Raw genomic sequence first — 19,901 nt, 5'->3', positions numbered from 1 at the left:
CCTCCACACTCAGAGTATTTGGGCAGCCAGGCAAGCTGAGGCACTGACCCAGGTCCCCCAGCTAAGGAGTGTTGGTGGAGAAGGAAGCCAGGAGAGAGGACATTGGGGGGTGTCCCTGCAAAGATCTCCTTGGCAATGGGTATGAGGGTGCTTTGGAGGGTACCACATGCCCTCTCAAAAAGGTGACTGAGGGGTTGGGGCCACCCTGGGCTCAGTGCATGCAGTCCTGGGACCTGCTGCTGCATGGAACTGGAGGGGAGGGCATCCAGGGATCTGAGATACCCTCCTGAGGCTAAGAGGCCTGGCATCACCCAGCACCGTGCACGGGGATCAACATGCGATTTGGCTGCTGCCAGGGGACTGCACATAAGACCCTAGAGACAGAGGGGAGGGTGGAGAGGGAACAACTCCTGCAGGGGCCCCCCTCCCCCTGGAGGTCCTGCAGCTGCTGTCACATCTGGTTGGTGGTGGGAACTTCAGTCCCACTCTCCAGCTCCTTAGGCCAATATTATTTCACTACTCATTCTCTGAAGGTCATTTTTCAAAAAAAAAAAAGACCATGTGGAGGGATTTATGGCGATGGAAAATGGGGCTCCCAAGAGTATTTCGGGGGAAATAGCTTTTTTTTTCCAATTAGCAACCATATATTTTTCTCTCTCCCACCTCTCTGCCCCTAAATGAAAAACAAAAACCCTTATGACAAATATTCATAGTCAAGCAAAACAAGTTTCTGCATTGGCCGTGTCTAAAAATATTTCTCTGACTGCATCCTGAGGCCAGTGGCCTCTCTGTCAAGAGGTGGATAGTGCATTACATCAGCAGGCCTCTGGAATGCTGGGTGGGTTTGTCATTGTGTTGCTCAGAGTTCTTAAGTCTTTCCAAGTCATTTGTCTCTCCATTCTTGTTGTTATTGTATGACTTGTTCTGGTTCTGCTCACTTCACTCTGCATCAGTTCATGCAAGTCTTTCCAGGCTTCTCTGAAACCATCCCCCTTTTGTCTTTTCTTATCGCACAATAGTATTCCATTGCATTCTGCTGCCATATCTTATTCAGTCAGTTTCCAATTGATGGGAATCCCTTCAGTTTCTAGTTCTTTGACACCACAAAGAAAAGAGCTGCTATGTATTTTGTACGTATTGGGAAAGACTTATTTGCCTCATCCTTTCCTAAGTGGTGTGGTGGGAAAGAACATGGAATTTGGAATCAGAGGGTCTTGGTTCAAATCATGGTTCTTCTGCTCATTACCCACATGACCCTGGGCATATCCCCTCCCCTCTCTGGGCTTCAGTTTGCTTATCTGTAAAATGGGGACATTGGACTAGATGATTGTTGTTGTCTTAAACAAATTTCCAGCTCTAACCTCTGTGATGTCCAGTCAGTCTCTTAAATGCATTTTCCCCACCCCAAGCTATTCCCACATCTTCTACAACTACAGAAATGAGAATATTATTGGAATTAGTAACTTTGCTTTTATGTGTGTCTTCAGCTCAATTCGATGATCTTTTATTAAGCATTTACGAAGGGCAAGGAGCTGGCCTTGCACATTACAATCTCATGGATTAAAAGGGTATGGAAGTGAGTATAATACAAGGGAGCATAAGTGTCGGGGCAGCTAGATGGTATAGTGCATGGAGCACCAGGCCTGGAGTCAGGAAGATCTGAGTTCAAATCTGGCCTCACTTAGTAGCTGTGTGACCCTGGGCAGGTTACTTCACCCTGTTTGACTCAGTTTCCACATCTGTCAAATGAGCTGGAGAAGAAATGGCAAACCACTCCAGTGTATTTGCCAAGAAAACTGCCTGGACAAGGTCCATGGGGTCATGTAGAGTCAGGCATGACTGAGGGACTGAACAACAAGAAGAAACGTGATGAGAATCTGAGAGGCTTGAACCCAGGGCTGTGGGAGCCTTTGTCCCGTTGAAGGAAAGAGATGCTGTTTTCCAGTTTTTCTCAAGTTCAATGCTTCTCTGCCATTCTAGGCCATCTCTAGTCTCTGGAACCATAATAGCCTGCCTTCTCTTGTAGAGGATGTTGCTTCTCAGGGATAAGAGGTAGCTTTGAATGGTCCATTTGGGGTCTAGTAATCCAGAGGACTGTTGCTTTAGGAAGGGACCTCAGAGGTTCCCCAGTCCACACCTTTCCTTTTGTGAGTAGCGGAAAGAGTGCCAGATTTGGAACTAAGGGACCTGGGTTCAAGCCCTAGTTCACAAGCTCATAGATTTAGAGCTGGAAGGAACATTAGATGCCATCAAGTCTAAGCCCTTCATTTTACAGATGATAAAACTGAGGCAGAGGTTAAGAGGCTCAAGGTCACATGGCTAATCGGTGTGTGAGGCGGCATTTCAACCCATGCCTTTCTGACTCCAAGTCCAGGGCCTTATCCACTATACTATGCTGCCTCTCAATTCTGTCACTTATTGCCTGTGTGAACTTGGTCATCAGTTAACCTTTCTGGGCCTCAGTTTCACTATCTGTAAAATAGGAGGTTGGGTCAGACCTGAAGTTCTCTCTAGTTCTGTTTCTATGATCATGGTCATTTCAAATCAATCAATCAATAGATATTTATTAAGCTCCTGCTATGTGCTAGGAACTGTATGTGCTAAACTCTGGGGATACAAAAGAGGCAAAAGGTAGGCCTTGTCCTCAAGGAGTTTACAATTTAATGGGGAGATCACAAGCAAAACAAATGATACAGAGGATAAATAGGAAATAATTAACAGAGGGAAGGCATTAGAATTTAGAGGGGCTGGGGAAGGCTTCCTGGAAGAAGTGGGATTTTAGTTAGGTCTTAAAGGAAGCCAGGGAGGTCAGTAGTCACTGTGAAGGAGGAAGAGTGTTCCAGGCATGGGACAGCCAGAGAGAATGCCCAGAGTCAAGCGATGGAGTGTCTGGTCCATGGAACAGTCAGGAGGCCAGTGCCACTGGATCAAAGAATATGTTTGGGGAGTAAGGTATAAAAAGACTGGAAAGGTAGTAGGGAGCCAGGTAAGGAAGGGCTTTGAATGCCAAACAGGGGATTTTGTATTTGCTCCTGAAGGCAGTAGGGCATCATCTTCCTGATGTCATGGTCGTCTTCAAGAATGAAGGATAAACCACAACCACAGTCTGAAGGCAATAGGGAGCCACAGGAGTTTACTGAGTGAGTGGGCAATAAGATTGGATCTGTGTTCTAGGAAAACCACTTTAGCGCTGAATGGACATGGATTAGAGTGAGGAGAGACTTGAGGCCGGCAGACCCACTCTAGTAATAGTCCAGGTGTGAAGTGATGAGGGCCGGCACCAGAGAGGGGTGGCAATGTTAGAGGAAGGAAGGGGGCAGAGGCGGAATTGACAAGCCTTGGCATCTGATTGGATATGGTGGGTGAGGGATAGCGAGGAATCCAGAATGACTTGCAGGCTGTGAGCCTGTGGCTTTGGGAGGCCGGTGCTGCCCTCTATAGTTATAGGGATGGTTAGAGGGAGGGTTGTGGTTGTGGTTTGTCCTTTGTTCTGCAAGAGGACCTAGACATCAGGGAGATGATGACATGACTTGCACACGAATTGGATTTAAGTGAGGCAGGGCTGTGCAAGGTCACCAGCCTCACTTTCTCCCCTGGAGCCATCTGGGTCCTGTGGCCAGATATCAATCAGGACGACTGGAGATCTGGCAGGCTGCAGTGGGAGACCTTGGCCCTTTGGGGAAAGATAATGAGTTCTGTTTTGGACTTAGTCTAAGATGTCTACTGGTCATCCAGTTGGAGTTGTCTGAGAGGCAGTTAGAGAGGGGAGATTGAAGGGAGGGCCGTGGCAGAAACAAACCTTATAACTTACCCAAGAGCAAATTGTTAATGAATAGCAGAGATGCTCCTGCCCCAATCCGGCACTCTTCACACCATACCTTTCCATATGGCTTCTTTGTTCCCATTCTGATCATCCATCCAGTCAGGAGCCACTTCCATTCAGTCCAACCACCAAGTCTGTCCTTTGCCCTCTGCTGGACTTTAGAGAGAAGAGAGGAAGCCCGCTTACAGGCCTGCTGAGGGGATGGGAACAGTCCATAACGAGCTGCCTCTGTGGTCCAGGCCGGGTGGGCCCAAGTGGCAGGTTGCCTGGTGTGCTGCCGCCGCAGGAAGGAGGAAGCCTAACTGATGACTGGTTTTCTGTGTTTCAAGCAGGAAGCAAGGCAGCGAAGACAGCCTCAGGTGCACCGACCTGCCGCATGTCGGGGAGGAGGAGGTGGTCTGGTGAAAACGGCTGCCCTGGTGGAAGCGCGGGCCCCAGACCACCTGATGGATAACGGGCACCGGCCGCTGCCTCCGCCGGGAGAAGCCGCGATGGACCCTGAGTAAAGTCAGCTGGGCAAGTCCACGGACCGGCCTGATCACCTCTTCGGAGTCCGTGCCGCCAACACACACTGTCTCCATAGCCGCATGTCCTACCGAAACTGACCACTTGTGTAAAGCATTGCCCGTCATCTCTGGTTGTTTCTTTTCCGTTGTCGTTTAAAGGGGTGGGGGGCGGGGGGAGGCATGGCATCTACTCCGAGACCCGGACGTTGGCCTTCGGCGGGCAGGAGGGCCCAGAGAGAGGAGTTGCAGGCTCCCCAACCTGAAGCTGTAGGGGAGGGGCGTGGATGAGACGACTCCTTCGGAGAAAAAGTTTTGATGCCAAATATTTCAAGTCCTGTCAAATGCGATGCTTTCGCAAAGCTGGCGGAGGGAACACCAAAGGCGGATGACCCCAGGGATACCACCACCTGGGAAACCTTACCACTTCTCGTAATTGACTCATCTCCTCTCCCAAAGGGCGCCGGGCTTCGGGCAGAGTCTGAGTAGCCCAGATGAGTCTCATTCATCCCAAGGACTTTTGTTTGCCTTCGCCTCCCTCCCTCACTGGTGAAGGATATTCCTTATTTTTGGGGGGGAACCTCCCCCAAAACTTTTGGACATATGAATACTTTAGTCAGGAAAAACAAATTTCTGAAAGGGCTCCAAGTTCTGCGTGAGTGGCTTAGTGGGGGACGGGGGAGGGAGGGAGAGGGGGAGGGACAGCAGCAGGGCTGGGGGGCATGGTCCCCCAGAGGTGGGGTGGGGGCTCAATCTGTTGCTTTTAGTCAGCTTTCAAAGGGCAGCAGTGAGAGTGCATTTCTGAGATAGATTACTGAGCTAGTGGGTTTATTACTATTAACTTTAAAATTCAGGGTGAAATCCAACACTTCCATGTACATTACATGGCTTAAGATTTTTAATTATTTGAATAGTTAGAATTTAGAGTTCAAAAATTATCTAGACATCAGCTTAGTGGTTTTCAAAAAAGTGCTCTCTTTAGAGCTTCCCACGGGGGATAGGGGCTTTTAGAACTGCTGGAACGGTGTCTCCCTCTCCAGCATCTTCACTCCTACACCCGGGGGCTGCTTGTGTCTTGTTTGCACCTTCTATACTAGCTGGCTATATAGCTGGTGAGATACCACAGCTCAATTCTGGGGTGGAGCTGTGTAGGAAGTTTCCTTTCAGCAGCCATGCAAATTGCAAACCCTGCTGTGAAACCTCCACAGGAAGCCACCAGGTCACTTGTGGCCTCCTCCTGGAGGAGATTGTACCATCTGGGAACAGTCCCCAGTGACAGGTGAGACAGGTCTCCACTGTCACGTTGAGATGTTCTTCCTGGTGGCAGGAAATCGGGCTAATTCCCCTTTTCTCTTCTCACCAAGAGCATGACTATGCATTCTTTTTTAGCTTGGAATCTGCTTCCCGCCAGAGACACAGGTTGGTCCCATCTGAAGCCCCAATGGAAGGGGAATTAGCAAGGTTCCACCTTTGTTTCTAGGCTTCAAAGCACACCTTTCTTATACATTTTAAGAGTTTGATTGGATGGAGTCGTTCAGGTCCCTGAGGCCACCTTCTTGAGGATACTTTTCTCTCAATAGCCACAGAGACAGGCTGGGCCTGGTGCCCTCCTCACCTCCTGGCCCTGCTTATGGGGTTTGGGCTCCATCCCTTTTAGGCAGACTTTCTGGATGTCTGGAGACAAGGTCAGGAATGCCAAGGGCTGAGTCAGACTGTTTGCCTTTCTGACATCCAACCATTAACTATTTCCTGATTGTCCTTGACCACAGAATACTTCCTCCTCCAGCACATTTTAAAATTGATGATAAATCCCTGCATAGATCTGAGATCCACCCCCTGTTGTTGGTAAGTGGTTAGTTAGCTCATGAGAAGCACCTTTGGAAATAATGACTGTTAACCTTATTCTTAGTCCCAGGGTGTCTGAGATGGCCGAGCAGTACATAGACATTGTATTGAATCTCCCTCGTGTTTACACCACTGCATCAGGCAGTGCCATGGCTTTACACAGTTTAAGGGGCCTGGGTCTCACTGCAGCTTCTGATGTCTGTGCTGCGGGTCAGCTAACGATCAGGGATTTAGAGCTCAAAGGGACCTTAGAGGTCATCCAGTCCAACTTCCTCCCTCTTATTTTACAGATAAAGAAACTGAGGCCAGAGGTCACACAGATGGGTAAGTTGCCAAGGGCAGGATTCAGACCCAGAGCCTGTAACTTCTGATTCATCACTCTATCCAGGTCAACCCCACACCAGGGGGTTTTCATGGACACCACAGGCAGGGGGCACTCAAGGGTTACAACCTTCCTTTGGCACAAACTCTTTGGAGTTCCAGTCCTTAAAAAAAATTAAGCACATTTATTAAGGAAGATGAAGTGACTACTAATTACATTGGGCTTTTAAAAAAAGTCCAAACAGCAATTGAGTAAATGCAAGTGTGGAAGAAAGGGACACCAGCCTTTTCTCCCCCTGCTTTGAAGGGGGACAGAGAAGAAGGGCCTAGGTTCACATCCTGGTTTTGTCCTGTATGGCCTGTTTAATAACCTTGGGCCATCACCTCTCTGGGCCTCAGTTCCCTCATGTGTAAAACTCGGCGGGGGGGCTTTCCAGCTCCTAAGTCAGTGACCCCAGAGCCTGTTTTCATCACTCTGCCAATCTTCTGTCTCTGAGGTCAGAGTTTGGTGGAGGCAGCTTGTGTATGTGTGAGTAGGGGATGGAGGGTGGGAGGAGGAAGCCTCCAGGTTAGCATCAGAGGCTAGAAGCTCTGGCCACCTCATGCGCCTCTTTTCTCCCACTCTTCACTTCTCCTTCAAGCGGCACTGTGTGGGCCATGCAGATCCCCAATATTAGAATACAAGGTGTGACTCTCCCCTCCCTAGGTTAGGATTGCCCCTCTCTATTTTTCGGCAGCTGTGAGCTTAGAGTTCTTCTAAATGTTAGAGAGCTGTGATCTTCACGGGTCTCCAGAAATGCCATGGAAAAGAAAGACACTGATTCTGTCTTTGGTTCCATCTTCTCTATGGTTCACTGGATTTGACAGGTTTCGAGAGATTGCTGCTGCCTCTTTGATTCTGTGGTTTATTTAATGCCCAATGCTTGTGTTCATCCCTAGTCCTTTTTACTATGCATTTTCCTTTTATCAGGTGTACAAAGTTAAATACTGTGTATTTATCACTTAAATTACATGAACTTAAGAGAAAATGAAACTTTGGTGTTTTTCCACAGATGTTGAAGCTTGTAAACTTGAATAAACAGATAGTGAAATGGTCTTGTTCTTTCATGTGATTATTATAACCTCTCCTCAGGTCCAATCCCCCCTTCAGTGTTTTCAGGTTTTGTTTACATTATTGTAGTTGCCTCTTGTCTTGTTCACCTGGTTTCCGATTACTTCCCTTGACATCGGTTCATATAAATCTTCCCATACTTCTCCGAATTCTTCATATTCATGGATACAATCAATAAATGAACAAGCTGCTAATAAGCCAGGTGCTATGTCAAATTTGGGGGATACCAGGAAAGGCAAAAACAGCCCCTGCCCTCAAGAAGCTTATATTCCAATGCAAGAACATACAAATTTATAGCCGTTCCCCTTTTGATCCAACAAGTACCTACTGTGGGAGATCAGTTTGGAAAAATAAGTTGGAGCTAGAATGTCAGGAACTTAAGTGCCAAACAGAAGAGTTGGTATTTGATCTTGGAACCCAATGGAGAGCTATTGAAGCTACTTGAGTAGAGGTTTCCATGGGCAGAGCCATTCCTTAGACATATCTATGTGATAATTTTGTGGAAATGGGGGGAGAGGAGAGCCTGAAGGCAATTAGGCTGAAGTAATTAAGAGATGTGAGGAGTGATGGAACTAGGGAATTCACTCACTGTGTAAATGGAGAGAGGAGAGTGAAGCAAGACATATGGAGATAGAATTTGATAAGATTTGGCAACTGGAAGGGAAGGGAAGGGAAATACTGTGTAGGAGGATGAGTGAAACTCTCAACAAAAATAAGGACAATAGGGGGAGAAATGGGTTTTGGGGGAAAGATGAGCTCAGTTTTAGAAATGAGCTTAAGAAGCCCAGAGGCAGCTTAGTGGAGAGAGCCACCAGGCCTGGAGTCTGGAAGACTTTTTAATTCTGTGGTTTATTTAATACCCAATGCTTGTGTTCATTCCTAGTCCTTTTTACTATGCATTTTCCTTTTATCAGGTGTAATTAGATTCCTGTGTTCAAATCTGACACTTCCTAGCTGTAGGACCTTGGGTAAGTCACTTAACCTTGTTTGCCTCAGTTTCCTCATCTGTGAAATGGCAAACCACTGAAGGAAATGGCAAACCACTCTAGCATCTTTGACAAGAAAACACAAAATGGGGTCATAAAGCGTTGAACATGACCGAAATGACTGAGCAAACAGTGTCAGCAACATGGAATTTCCACGTAAAAATGTCTAGCATGTCAAGACAAGTATTTATTTAGTGCCTATTAAGAACGCAGAGTCAGAGCCAAAGTTCAAATCTGATCTGATTCAGTTTTCTCATCCATAAAATGGATGGAGGTAGTAGTAGCCTACTACCTACTGCCCAGGGTTGTTGTGAGGATCAAATAATTCACATCTGTAAAGAGCTCTGGAAACCTGAAAGCGCTATAGAAATGCTGGCCATCAGAAGGTAACAAATATATGCAAACATGCTGTATACAGCATACATTGGGGATTATGGGAAACTACTAGAATTAAGAGCAATTGGGACAGGTATCCTGAAGGAGGTAAGATATTATCTGGGACATGAAGGAAGCCAGGAGGTGGGGATGAGGAGGGACAGCATTCCAGGCATGGGGGAGAGTCAGAAAAAAGCCTGGAGGTGGTGTGTTTTGTGCAAGAAACAGCCCTGAGGCCAGTGTTACTGGATTGAGGAATATGACAGGGAGTGAGGCTTAAGAAGACTGGAAAGGTGGAAAAGGGCCAGTTTAGGGAGTGCTTTCATAGCCAAACAGAGGATTTTACATTCCACCTTAGAGGCAGTAGGGAGCTATTGCAGGTTATTAAAAGGGGGTGATGGGGGCAGCTAGGTGGTGCAGTGAGTAGAGCATTGGCCCTGGAGTCAGGAGGACCTGAGTTCAAATCCAGTCTTAGACACTTGACACCCTTACTAGCTTTGTGACCTTGGGCAAGTCACTTAACCCCAATTGCCCCGCCTTCCCCCCTCCAAAAATAACTAGATAAAAGGGGGTGATGATGACATGGCCAGGCTTTAGGAGGATCACTCTGGCAGCTCAGTGGAGCCTGGACTAGAGTAGGGAGGCAGACCCACCAGCAGCTGTTGCCGTAATCCAGGTATGAGGTGACAAGGGCCTGCACCAGGGTGGTAACAATGTCAGAGGAAAGACGTCATGCAGGCAGTAGTTGATGAGAGCTGGAGTCATCTGCATAAAATCATTTTTAAAATAAATTATTTTTATTAGTATTTATTTGTAAATATTTATTAAAATGTTTAAAATTATGTTTAAAATAAAACAAAATTTTAATTTAAGTAAAATTTAAGGGATAGCTAAGTGACACAGTGAATAGAGCTTTGTACCTGAAATCAGTAAGACCTGAATTTGAATCCCACTTCAGACCCTTACTGGGTTGTGTGATCCTGGACAAGTCACCTAACTGTAGTCTGCCTCAGTTTTCTCAATTATAAGGTGGCCACCGCCAGTAGTCTTGACCTATGTCTTGCCACTGGACTCTGATGACTCTGGAGGAGAGAGTGACTTCGTGAAACTCTGCCTCACTCAGATCCAATTCACTTGCAAGTCAAGACATCACCCTCCAGATGTCATCGGTGCTCTTTGAGAATGGAGGATGAGCAATGATACCGTCTGTAAAATGGGAATGATGATAGCTACCTCCTGGTGTTGTTATCAATGAGACATTTGCAAAGCTCTTTGCAAACTTTAAAGAACTCTATGCATGCTAGCTATTATTAGAATGATGATCGAACCCATCGGAATTGATGCGATCCCCAAGAAAGGAGAGAGAGAGAAGGGCCCAGGATAGCCCTGATGCAGGCCCTGGGTTGTTGTTTGTCCTCTCGAAGAGGACCTTGACTTCAGGGTGGTGAAGCCATGACATGGAAGTGAATTGGATTTAAGTGAGGGAGGCGAAGGCCTCTTTGGCCCTGGGACAAGGGGTGGAACATAGTCTGGCAAAAGAGACAGAAAGAACAGCCAGACAATCAGGAGAACCAGGAGAGAAAAAGTGTCATGAAAGCCCAGGGAGGAGAGTGCCCAGGGTGAGAGGGTGATTCAGAGTGGCAAACCACAGAGAAGCCCAGAAGGGTGGGGATTGAATAAGTGCCTTGGGCTTTCTGCTCCATTTCTAATGATCTGCTTAGAAGAGTGGAAACATAGTTTACATACTTTCTGCAGCCCTTCATTTTGCTCATGCCAGTCAAGGGCTTCATCTCTCTTCTTCTAACTGCTTTGGATGCGTGATTTTTAAAAATTGGGCCTGTGATTTCACAAGTGTAGGAAAATCTCAGTGAAGACATTCCCTCTGCTTGTGTTGTTCCGGCACCTGGTCTACAATTTAGGTGTATTGAGAGGTTGTGCATTGCCCAGGGTCTCACTGAGGGACGCCACGAACTCGGGTCTTCCTGGCTCCCAAGTTGGTTCTACCACACTGTTTGACCCCCTCCAAACATCCTGGATCAAAGAGAAATTCTCTGTTTGGCCCTTGAAGGCCTCTTCCCACCTTCCAGTTTCCTTAGACTCCGCCTGCCTACCCCATGAGCCATTGACATTGGCCTATTTGCTGTTCCTCACACCACAAGACACTCCATCTCCTGAGTGGGATGCTAGCCTGCATTATTCCTTCCATACACACCAGGGACATAGGCTTCCTTGCTCTTCCTCACACATGACGCCATGTGCCTTTGTGCTGGCTGTCCCCCATGCCTGGAATGTTCACCCTCTTCCTGTTATCTTCCTGGGCTTCTGGGGTCACCCCGGTAGTAGGTGACAGAGACAGGATCTGACTCAACTAAAATCCTACCTTCTGCAGGCCTTTCCGGCCCCCCCCCCCCCCCCCCCCGCCAAACCCCTTCTCAGCCGATGATAACGCTTCCATCTGGCATCTGTATATGGAAGGTAATCTCAGCTATACCAGGCTACTAAAGCTTAAAATTGTACTAAGAAGTGAGCAGAACCTGGAGAACATTGTATACAGGAATAGCAATATTGGGGGCTGCTAAGTGGTGGCAGTGGTGTAGAGTGTTGGCGTGGAGTCAGGAAGACCTGAGTTCAAATCCAGCCTCAGACACTTACTAACTGTGTGATCCTGGGCAAGCTGCTTCATCCTATTTGCCTCAGTTTCCTCATTTGTAAAATGAGCAGGGGAAGGAAATGGCAAACTCCTCCATATCTCTGCCAAGAAAACTCCAACTTATGATGGAAAATGCTGTTCACATCCCAGAGAAAGAACTTTGGAGTCTGAATGCAGATTTGAGGTATACTATTTTCTCTCTCTTTTTTGTTTTTTCTTTCTCAAAGTTTTTTTCCTTTGGTTCTAATTCTTCTTTGTCCACAGGACAAATGTGGAAATATGTTTAACGTGATTGTACATGTGTAGCCTGTATCGGATTGCCCGCTGTCTGGGGGAGGGGGGAGGGGAAAGAGGAGTAGAAAATTTAAAACAAAATCTTCTAAAAGTAAATGTTGAAAACTAAAATAAGTAAATATTTAAAACAAAGAAAAAAGAAAACTCCAAATGGGGCCATGAAGAGTCAGACACAACTGAACAACGGACAGCAATATTGCAATGATGAGTAACCGTGAAAGAATTAACTGCTCTAATCAACACAAGGATCCAAGACAGTTCCAAAGGACTCGTGATGAAATATGCTTTCTCCCTCCAGAGAGAGAACTAATGGATTCTGGTGCAAATTGCAACAGATTTTTTTCATTTTCTGTATTTTCCTTGCTTTTTTTTTTTGACATGGCAAATATGGAAGTGTTTTGCATGACTTCAGATGTATAATGGGTATCATATTGCTTGCCTTCTCAATGGGTGGGGGAGGGCCTGGAGGGAGGGAGACAATTTGGAACTCAAAATTAAAAAATGAATCTTAAAAAAATAAAGATAGTAAAGCAATTTTTAAAAGCTTTTCTAAGATGTTTGGGACACCCAGGCTAGCTCATATGTTTCATTATTTGCATATCGACTTCTCCGGGCTTCATCATGGTCTCCAGAACCTCATCACCCCAAAGATCTCATCATCCCTGGAGCTTGTACCTCCTCAGTACCCTCGCCCTGGGGCGCCTCTCTCCTCTCCTCCCTCTCGTTGGAGAGGATGGAAGGCGGACATCAGAGAGCTCCTCCATTTAAGGCTGGTGCCCAGGACCACCATCTCACTATTTCTGCCTTCCTCTGTGCTGGGCACCCTCTCTCCCTCCTCTCTCTTTACCTTCTTGTTATATGTTGTCTCCTCCATTAGACTGTGAGCTCCTCAAGGGTAGGGACTGTCTTTTCACCTTTCTTTGTTTCCTCAGTACTTAGTACAGTGCCTGACACATAGTAGGTGCTTTATAAATGTTACTTGACTGACTCCCCTATTAGAATGTGAGCTCCTTGAGGGGTAAGGACTGGTTTTTATTGTTTGTTTTGGGTCTTTTGCTTTTCTTTGTATCCACAGAGTTTGGCACTGTGCCTGACACACAATAGGTGCTTTATATTGTGACTTGATTGACTGACTCCCCTATTAGAATGGGAGCTCCCTGAGGGGTAAGGACTGGTTTTTATTCTTTGTTTATTTTGCTTTTCTTTGTATCTCCAGAGCTTACTACTGTGCCTGGCACACAGTAGGTGCTTTATATATGTGAATTGACTGACTGACTCCCCTATTAGAATGTGAGCTCCTTAGGGTAAGGACCAGCTTTTGTTTGTTTGTTTTGGGTCTTTTGCTTTTCTATGTATCTCCAGAGCTTAGGACTGTGCCTGGCCCACAGTAAAAATATCAAAACACTTATTGGCTGACTCCATAAATGTTAGTAAAACCCTACCTGCGGCCTTTCTAGCAGAGAGACTCAGTATTACCAGCTGCCACTAGTAGACAGCAGAGATGTCTACTAGTCTAGCCTTATAAAATGGGCAACTTTGAATAGAAACAAGGGAAGGAGTCCTTTGACCTTTGGGACCCAAGAGGGACGTCTTGGTTCCAGGATCAGATCCAAAGCCTGGAGGAAGGGGAGGTTGACCTGGTGCTGGGGTACAAGATGAAAACATCTTTCACTCCTGTTTTTATGCCAGTAGTTGTGAAAGTGAGGTCACCTGGCCCTCAGAAACCTTGAGAGGCAATATCAGAGCAGCCCAACAGATGGAGGTGTGATTCCATGGAAGCTGCTTTCCAACAACTCAAGGTCAGATCAACAGGACAGTGGGAAGTGCAGGCACTTTTCCTCCCTCTCCTCCAGGCCCATTCTTGCCATACTTTCATAAGATCACAGATTTGGAGCGGAAGGGGAACTTAAAAAGCCACTCTGTTCATTTTTACAGACAGGTCCAGAGAGAGACTTGTCCAAGGTTACACAGACAGTATGTTTGTTAGGAGGCAGGGTCTGAGCTCTTAAGTGAGGCTCTTTATGACCTGTACCATGTTAGACCAGTAAGACAGCTGGGGCTTATAGTCAGTCTACAAGCATTTGTTAAGCACCTACTGTGTGTCAGACACTGTGCTAAGGGCTGGGAGCACAAAAGGCAAAAACAGTCCCTGCCCTCCAGGAGCTTACAATCTAAAATGGGGGCAATGACATGTAAATAACCATGTACATACAAGATACATCCAGAGTCAATTAGAAGTCACATGGAAATGTCTTCAGCTGAATCTAGAGCAGGGGCTCTCCTTCATTTTCTTTGTGTTTGGGACCCCTTTGGTGGTCTAGGGAAGCCCATGTACTCCTCATAATCATATTTTTGAACACATAAAATAAAATGCACAGAATTACAAGGAAATCAATTCCATTGAAATAGTTGCCAATACTATTTTTAAAAAATACGTTCATGGAGCAGGCCCAGGGTAGAATTACTGGTTACGGCAGTGATCCCCAGGCCTCTCAGCCCAGGACAGGAGTCTTTTGGAGCTACTGGAAACACCAGTGCAGAGCCTGTGGCCTTGGAGGCAACTACCCCTGAGGCCTCCAGCCCACAGTCTAAAGGTTTGAAACTTGCCTTCTTGAACTTCCAAGAGCCATGATGACCAAGCAAAACAGCTCTCATCCCTCCCTTCCTTACCCAGATAATACTCCCTCGGGAGAAACCCTGAAGTAGAGGAGCCAGAAGTGGGGCTTCAGTAGCTTTGTAGCTCAGGAAGCTGGGGAGTCCCCCTCTTGTGGTGGTGGAAAGAGAGGTGTCCCAGTAGCCCCCACCTCAGAGAACAGAACAAAGAAACACCCAAGCAGGGTGGAGCTAGCAATTGTCAACACCAGGACCCGATGTGCCTTTGCACAGCCAGGGGAAGTGGCAGACCCCACTGCTGAGACCACCTAAGCTGTAGGGCTGGCCTAGAGGAAGAGGATACTTCCAACCCTCCCCCACACCACCAGATACTAGAGGTCACAACACACAAAGCCAGTGAGCACCAGAAGCAGAGATCCACTTTAAACAAACACCATGAAAAAACAAACCAGAAGACCAAAGACTATTGATTCCTATTATGGAGACAGGGAAGATCAAAATACCCATTCAGAAGAGGATGGCAGTGACACTATACCTACATCTGAAACCTCAAAATGGAATGCGAGTTGGTCTCCATCCCAAAAAGCATTCTTGGAAGAGCTCAAAGAGGATTTTAAAAACCAAATTAGAGAGGTAAAAGAAGAGAACAAATCTTTAAAAAGTAAAATTGGCAAAATGGTTAAGGAGGTTCAGAATATATTTGGAGAGAATAACTCCTTAAAAATTAAAATTAATTAAATGGGAAAGGAGATACAGAAGCTAAATGAAGAAAACAATGTGTGAAAAATTAGAATTGGTCAAGTAGAAGCTAATGACTCTATGAAATACCAAGAATCAGTCAAACAAAATCTAAAGAAAGAAAAAATAGAAGAAAACATGAAATATCTGATTGGGAAAACAACTGACCTAGAAAATAGTTCCAGGAGAAATAATCTAAGAATTATTGTTCTACTGGAAAGCCATGATGAAAAAAAGAGCCTAGACAGTATCTTCCAAGAAATCATTAAGGAAAATTGCCCTGAGGTCCTAGAACCAGAGGGTAAAATAATCATTGAAAGAATCCACCAATCACCCCCTGAAAGAGGTCCCAAATTGAAAACTCTGAGAAATATTGTAGCCAAATTTCACAATTATCAGGTCAAGAAGAAAATACTGCAAGCAGCCAGAAAGAAACAATTTAAATATCATGGAACTACAGTCAGGATCACACAGGATCTTGCAGCTTCTACAATAAAAGACAGGAGAAATTGGAATATGATATTCCAAAAGGCAAAGGAGCTTGGACTACAACCAAGGATTAACTACCCAGCAAAATTGAGCATAATTTTTTAGGCAAGGAGATGGACATTCAACGAAATAAGGGAATTCCAGACCTTCCTGATGAAAAGGCCAGAGCTCAATGGAAAATTTGATCTTCAAATACAAAACTCAAGAGACATAAAAAGGTAAACGGGGTGAGGGTGGGGGAACAAAACTATGTTATTCAATAAGGGAAAATTGTTTACATCCTTATATGGGACTATATTGATTTACATATGTTATATATATGTCAATCTTGAGAATGGTACAGTTATTATGACAATTGAAAGGGATATACATAGACTGAGGGTGTCAGTATAAAGTAACTGATGTGAGGATAAAAAACATAATTAAGGGGTACAAAGGGATTGTTCTGGGAGAAGAGGTAAGGAGGAGGTAGAAAAGGGTAAATTAAGTCGCATGAAGAGGCACAAAAACATAGAGGAAAAAAGGTAGGGGAAAAAAGCAGTGTTTGAGCTTTACTCTCATCAGATTTGGTTCAAGGAGGGAATAACATACTCTGATAAGTATAGAAATCAAACTTATCCTACAGGCAGTAGGAGGGGAAAGGGGAAAGAAAAGGTGGGGAGTGGATAGAAAGGAGGAAAGAAGTAGCAAGGGAAAAAGGGTAAGATAGGGAGGGGTGTCATTAGGGAGGGAAAACTGAGGAAGATGGTGGTCAAAACCAAAACTCTTTAGAGGCGTGAAAGGGAGAAGGGAGAAATAAAAGCAAAAACTGGGTGGGGGAATAGGATGGAGAAAAAGACATAACTGTGAATGTGAATGGGGTGAATTCATAACTGTGAATGTGAATGGGATGAATCTCCCATAAAACAGGGGTGGATAGCAGAATGGATTAAAAACCGTAATCCTACAATATGTTGTTTACAAGAAACACATTTGAAACAGGGGGTTACACACAGGGTAAAGGTAAAAGGCTGGAGTAGAATATATTATGCTTCAACTAAAGTAAAAAAAAGCAGGAGTAGCAATCCTAATCTCAGACAAAGCAAAAGCAAATGTAGATCTAGTTAAAAGAGATAAGGAAGGACACTATATCCTGCTAAAAGGCACCATAAACAATGAAGCAATATCGTTACTTAACATATATGCACCAAGTGGTATAGCATATAAATTCTTAGAGGAGAAGTTAAGGGAGTTACAGGAAGAAATAGACAGCAAAACTATACTAGTGGGGGACCTCATCCTCCCCCTCTCTGAACTTGATAAATCTAACCTCAAAATAAGCAAGAAAGAAGTTAAGGAGGTGAATAACATTTTTAGAAAAGGTAGACATGATAGATCTCTGGAGAAAACTGAATGGGGATAAAAAAGAATATACCTTTTTCTCAGTGGTACATGGCACATACTCAAAAATTGACCATGTACTAGGGCATGAAAACCTCTCAATCCAGTGCAGACAGGCAGAAATAGTCAATGCATCCTTTTCAGATCATGATGCAATTAAATGTATTTGTAATAAAGGACTATGGAAAGATAAACTAAAAATTAATTGGAAACTAAATAATCTAATCCTAAAGAATTAGTGGGTCAAAGAACAAATCATAGAAACAATTAATAACTTCATTCAAGAGAATGACAATAATGAGACAACATACCAAAATGTATGGGATGCAGCAAAGCAGTTCTTAGGGGAAGTTTTATACCTCTAAATGCTTACATGAATAAAATAGATAAAAAGGAGATCAATGAATTGGGCATGCAATTGAAAAAGCTAGAAAAAGAACAAATTGAAAATCACCAATTAAATACCAAATTAGAAATATTGAAAACCAAAGGAGAGATTAATAAAATTGAAATCAAGAAAACTGGTGAACTAATAAATAAAACTAAGAGCTGGTTTTATGAAAAAAAAAATAAAATCAATAAACCTTTGGTCAATTTGATTAAAAAAAGAAAGAAGAAAATCAAATTACCAGTATCAAAAATGAAAAAGGTGAATTCACCTCCAATGAAGAGGAAATTAAAACAATAATTAGGAATTATTTTGCCCAATTGTATGCCCATAAATGTGACAACCTGAGGGAAATGGATGAATATTTATAAAAATGTAAATTGCCCAGGTTAACAGAAGAGGAAGTAAAATACCTAAATAATCCCATCTCAGAAAAAGAAATTGAGCAAGCCATCAATGAACTCCCTAGGAAAAAATCTGCAGGGCCAGATGGCTTTATATGTGAATTCTATCAAACATTTAAAGAACAATTAATTCTCATACTTTATAGACTATTTGGGAAAATAGGTGAAGAAGGAGTCCTACCAAATTCTTTTTATGACACAAATATGGTACTAATATCTAAACCAATTTCCCTAATGAATGTTGATGCAAAATTTTAAATATTAGAAAAAAGATTGCAGCAACTTATCAAGAGAATAATACACTATGACCAGGTAGAATTTATTCCAGGAATGCAAGGCTGGTTCAATATTAGGAAAACTATCAGCATAATTGATCATATCGACAACAAAACTAGCAAAAACCATATGATTATCTCAATAGATGCAGAAAAAGCTTTTGACAAAATACAATATACCTTCCCATTAAAAACACCAGAAAGCATAGGAATAAATGGAGTCTTCCTTAAAATTGCAAGTAGCATTTACCTAAAACCATCAGCAAGCCTTATATGTAATGTAGATAAGCTAGATGCATTTCCAATAAGATCAGGGTGAAACAAGGATGTCCATTATCACCCCTATTATTCAATTTGGTACTAGAAATGTTAGCTTTAGCAATAAGAGAAGAAAAAGAAATTGAAGAAATTAAAATAGGCAAAGAAGAAACCAAGTTATCACTCTTTGCAGATGATGTGATGATTTACTTAGAGAATCCTAGAGAATCAATTAAAAAACTACTTGAAATAGTGAAAAACTTCAGCAAAGTTGCAGGATATAGAATAAACCCACATAAATCCTTGGCATTATATATTACTATATATTACTAACAAAGCCCAACAGCAAGAGATGGAAAAAGAAATTCCATTTAAACTTACTATAGACACTATAAAATATTTGGGAGTCTATCTGCCAAGACAAACCCAAGGCCTGTGAATATAATTATGAAACACTTTTCACACAAATAAAGTCAGATCTAAATAAATGGAAAAACATCAGTTGCTCATGGTTAGGCCAAGCTAATAAAATAAAAATGACAATTTAACCTAAATTAATTTATTTATTCAGTGCCATACCAATCAAACTACCAAAAAAATTATTTTACAGAGCTGGATAAAATAATAACAAAATTTATCTGGAAGAACAAAAGGTCCAGAATATCAACAGAATTAATGAAAAGAAATGCTAGGGAAGGTGGCCTAGCCATACCAGATATTAAACTGTACTATAAAACAGCAGTCACCAAAACTACTTGGTAGTGGCTGAGAAACAGAGTGGTAGATCAGTGGAATAGGTTAGGGACACAAGATGCAGTAGTCAACAACTATAGCAATCTACTCTTTGATAAACCCAATGAATCCAGCTTCTGGGCTAAGAAGTCACTATTTCACAAAAACTGCTGGGAAAATTGGGAAATGGTATGGCAGAAACTGGGCATAGACCAATATCTTACACCACATGCCAAAATAAAGTCAAAATGGGTTCATGATTTAGGAATAAAGGCTGATACTATAGGAGAGCAAGGAATAGTTTACCTGTCAGATTTATGGGAAGGAGAAGAATTCATGACCCAACAAGAGATAGAGAGTGTTACAAAATGCAAAATGGATAATTTTGATTATGTTTAATTCAAAAGTTTTTGTATAAACAAAGCCAATGCAACCAAGATAAGGAGGGAAGCAGAAAATTGAGAGAAAATCTTTACAACCAGTGTCTCTGATAAAGGCCTCATCTCTAAAATATACAGGGAACTGAGTCAAATTTATTGGAATATAAGTCATTCCCCAATTGAGAAATGGTCAAAGGTTATGAACAGCAAGTTTTCAGAGGAAGAAATTAAAGATATCTAGAGGCATATGAAAAAATGCTCGAAATCACTATTGATTGGAGGAAGGCAAATTAAAACAACTCTTAGGTACCACATCCCTCCTGTCAGATTGGCTAA

At 43.6% G+C, this 19,901-nt stretch overlaps 1 protein-coding gene across 4 annotated transcripts in view; it reads left to right on the top strand.

Moving 5' to 3' along the window:
* Positions 1-7,587, top strand: part of CAMKK2 (calcium/calmodulin dependent protein kinase kinase 2) — a 65,356-nt gene extending 57,769 nt beyond the window's left edge. For 3 of the 4 annotated variants that reach the window (XM_036754781.1, XM_036754789.1, XM_036754771.1), the window contains one exon: positions 4,156-7,587. In XM_036754781.1, the coding sequence (XP_036610676.1) occupies positions 4,156-4,228 (73 nt within the window). In that variant the 3' untranslated portion in view covers positions 4,229-7,587. The remainder of the gene's footprint in view (positions 1-4,155) is intronic. The other variant, XM_036754763.1, reaches the window with a different exon arrangement.
* Positions 7,588-19,901: the final 12,314 nt, after the last annotated feature.

The sequence above is a fragment of the Trichosurus vulpecula genome, chromosome 1 (genome assembly GCF_011100635.1).
Source record: "Trichosurus vulpecula isolate mTriVul1 chromosome 1, mTriVul1.pri, whole genome shotgun sequence".
Lineage (NCBI taxonomy): Eukaryota > Metazoa > Chordata > Mammalia > Diprotodontia > Phalangeridae > Trichosurus > Trichosurus vulpecula.
The sequence above is the reverse complement of the archived record's forward strand: the minus strand, read 5'-3'. Positions and strand labels throughout refer to the sequence as shown.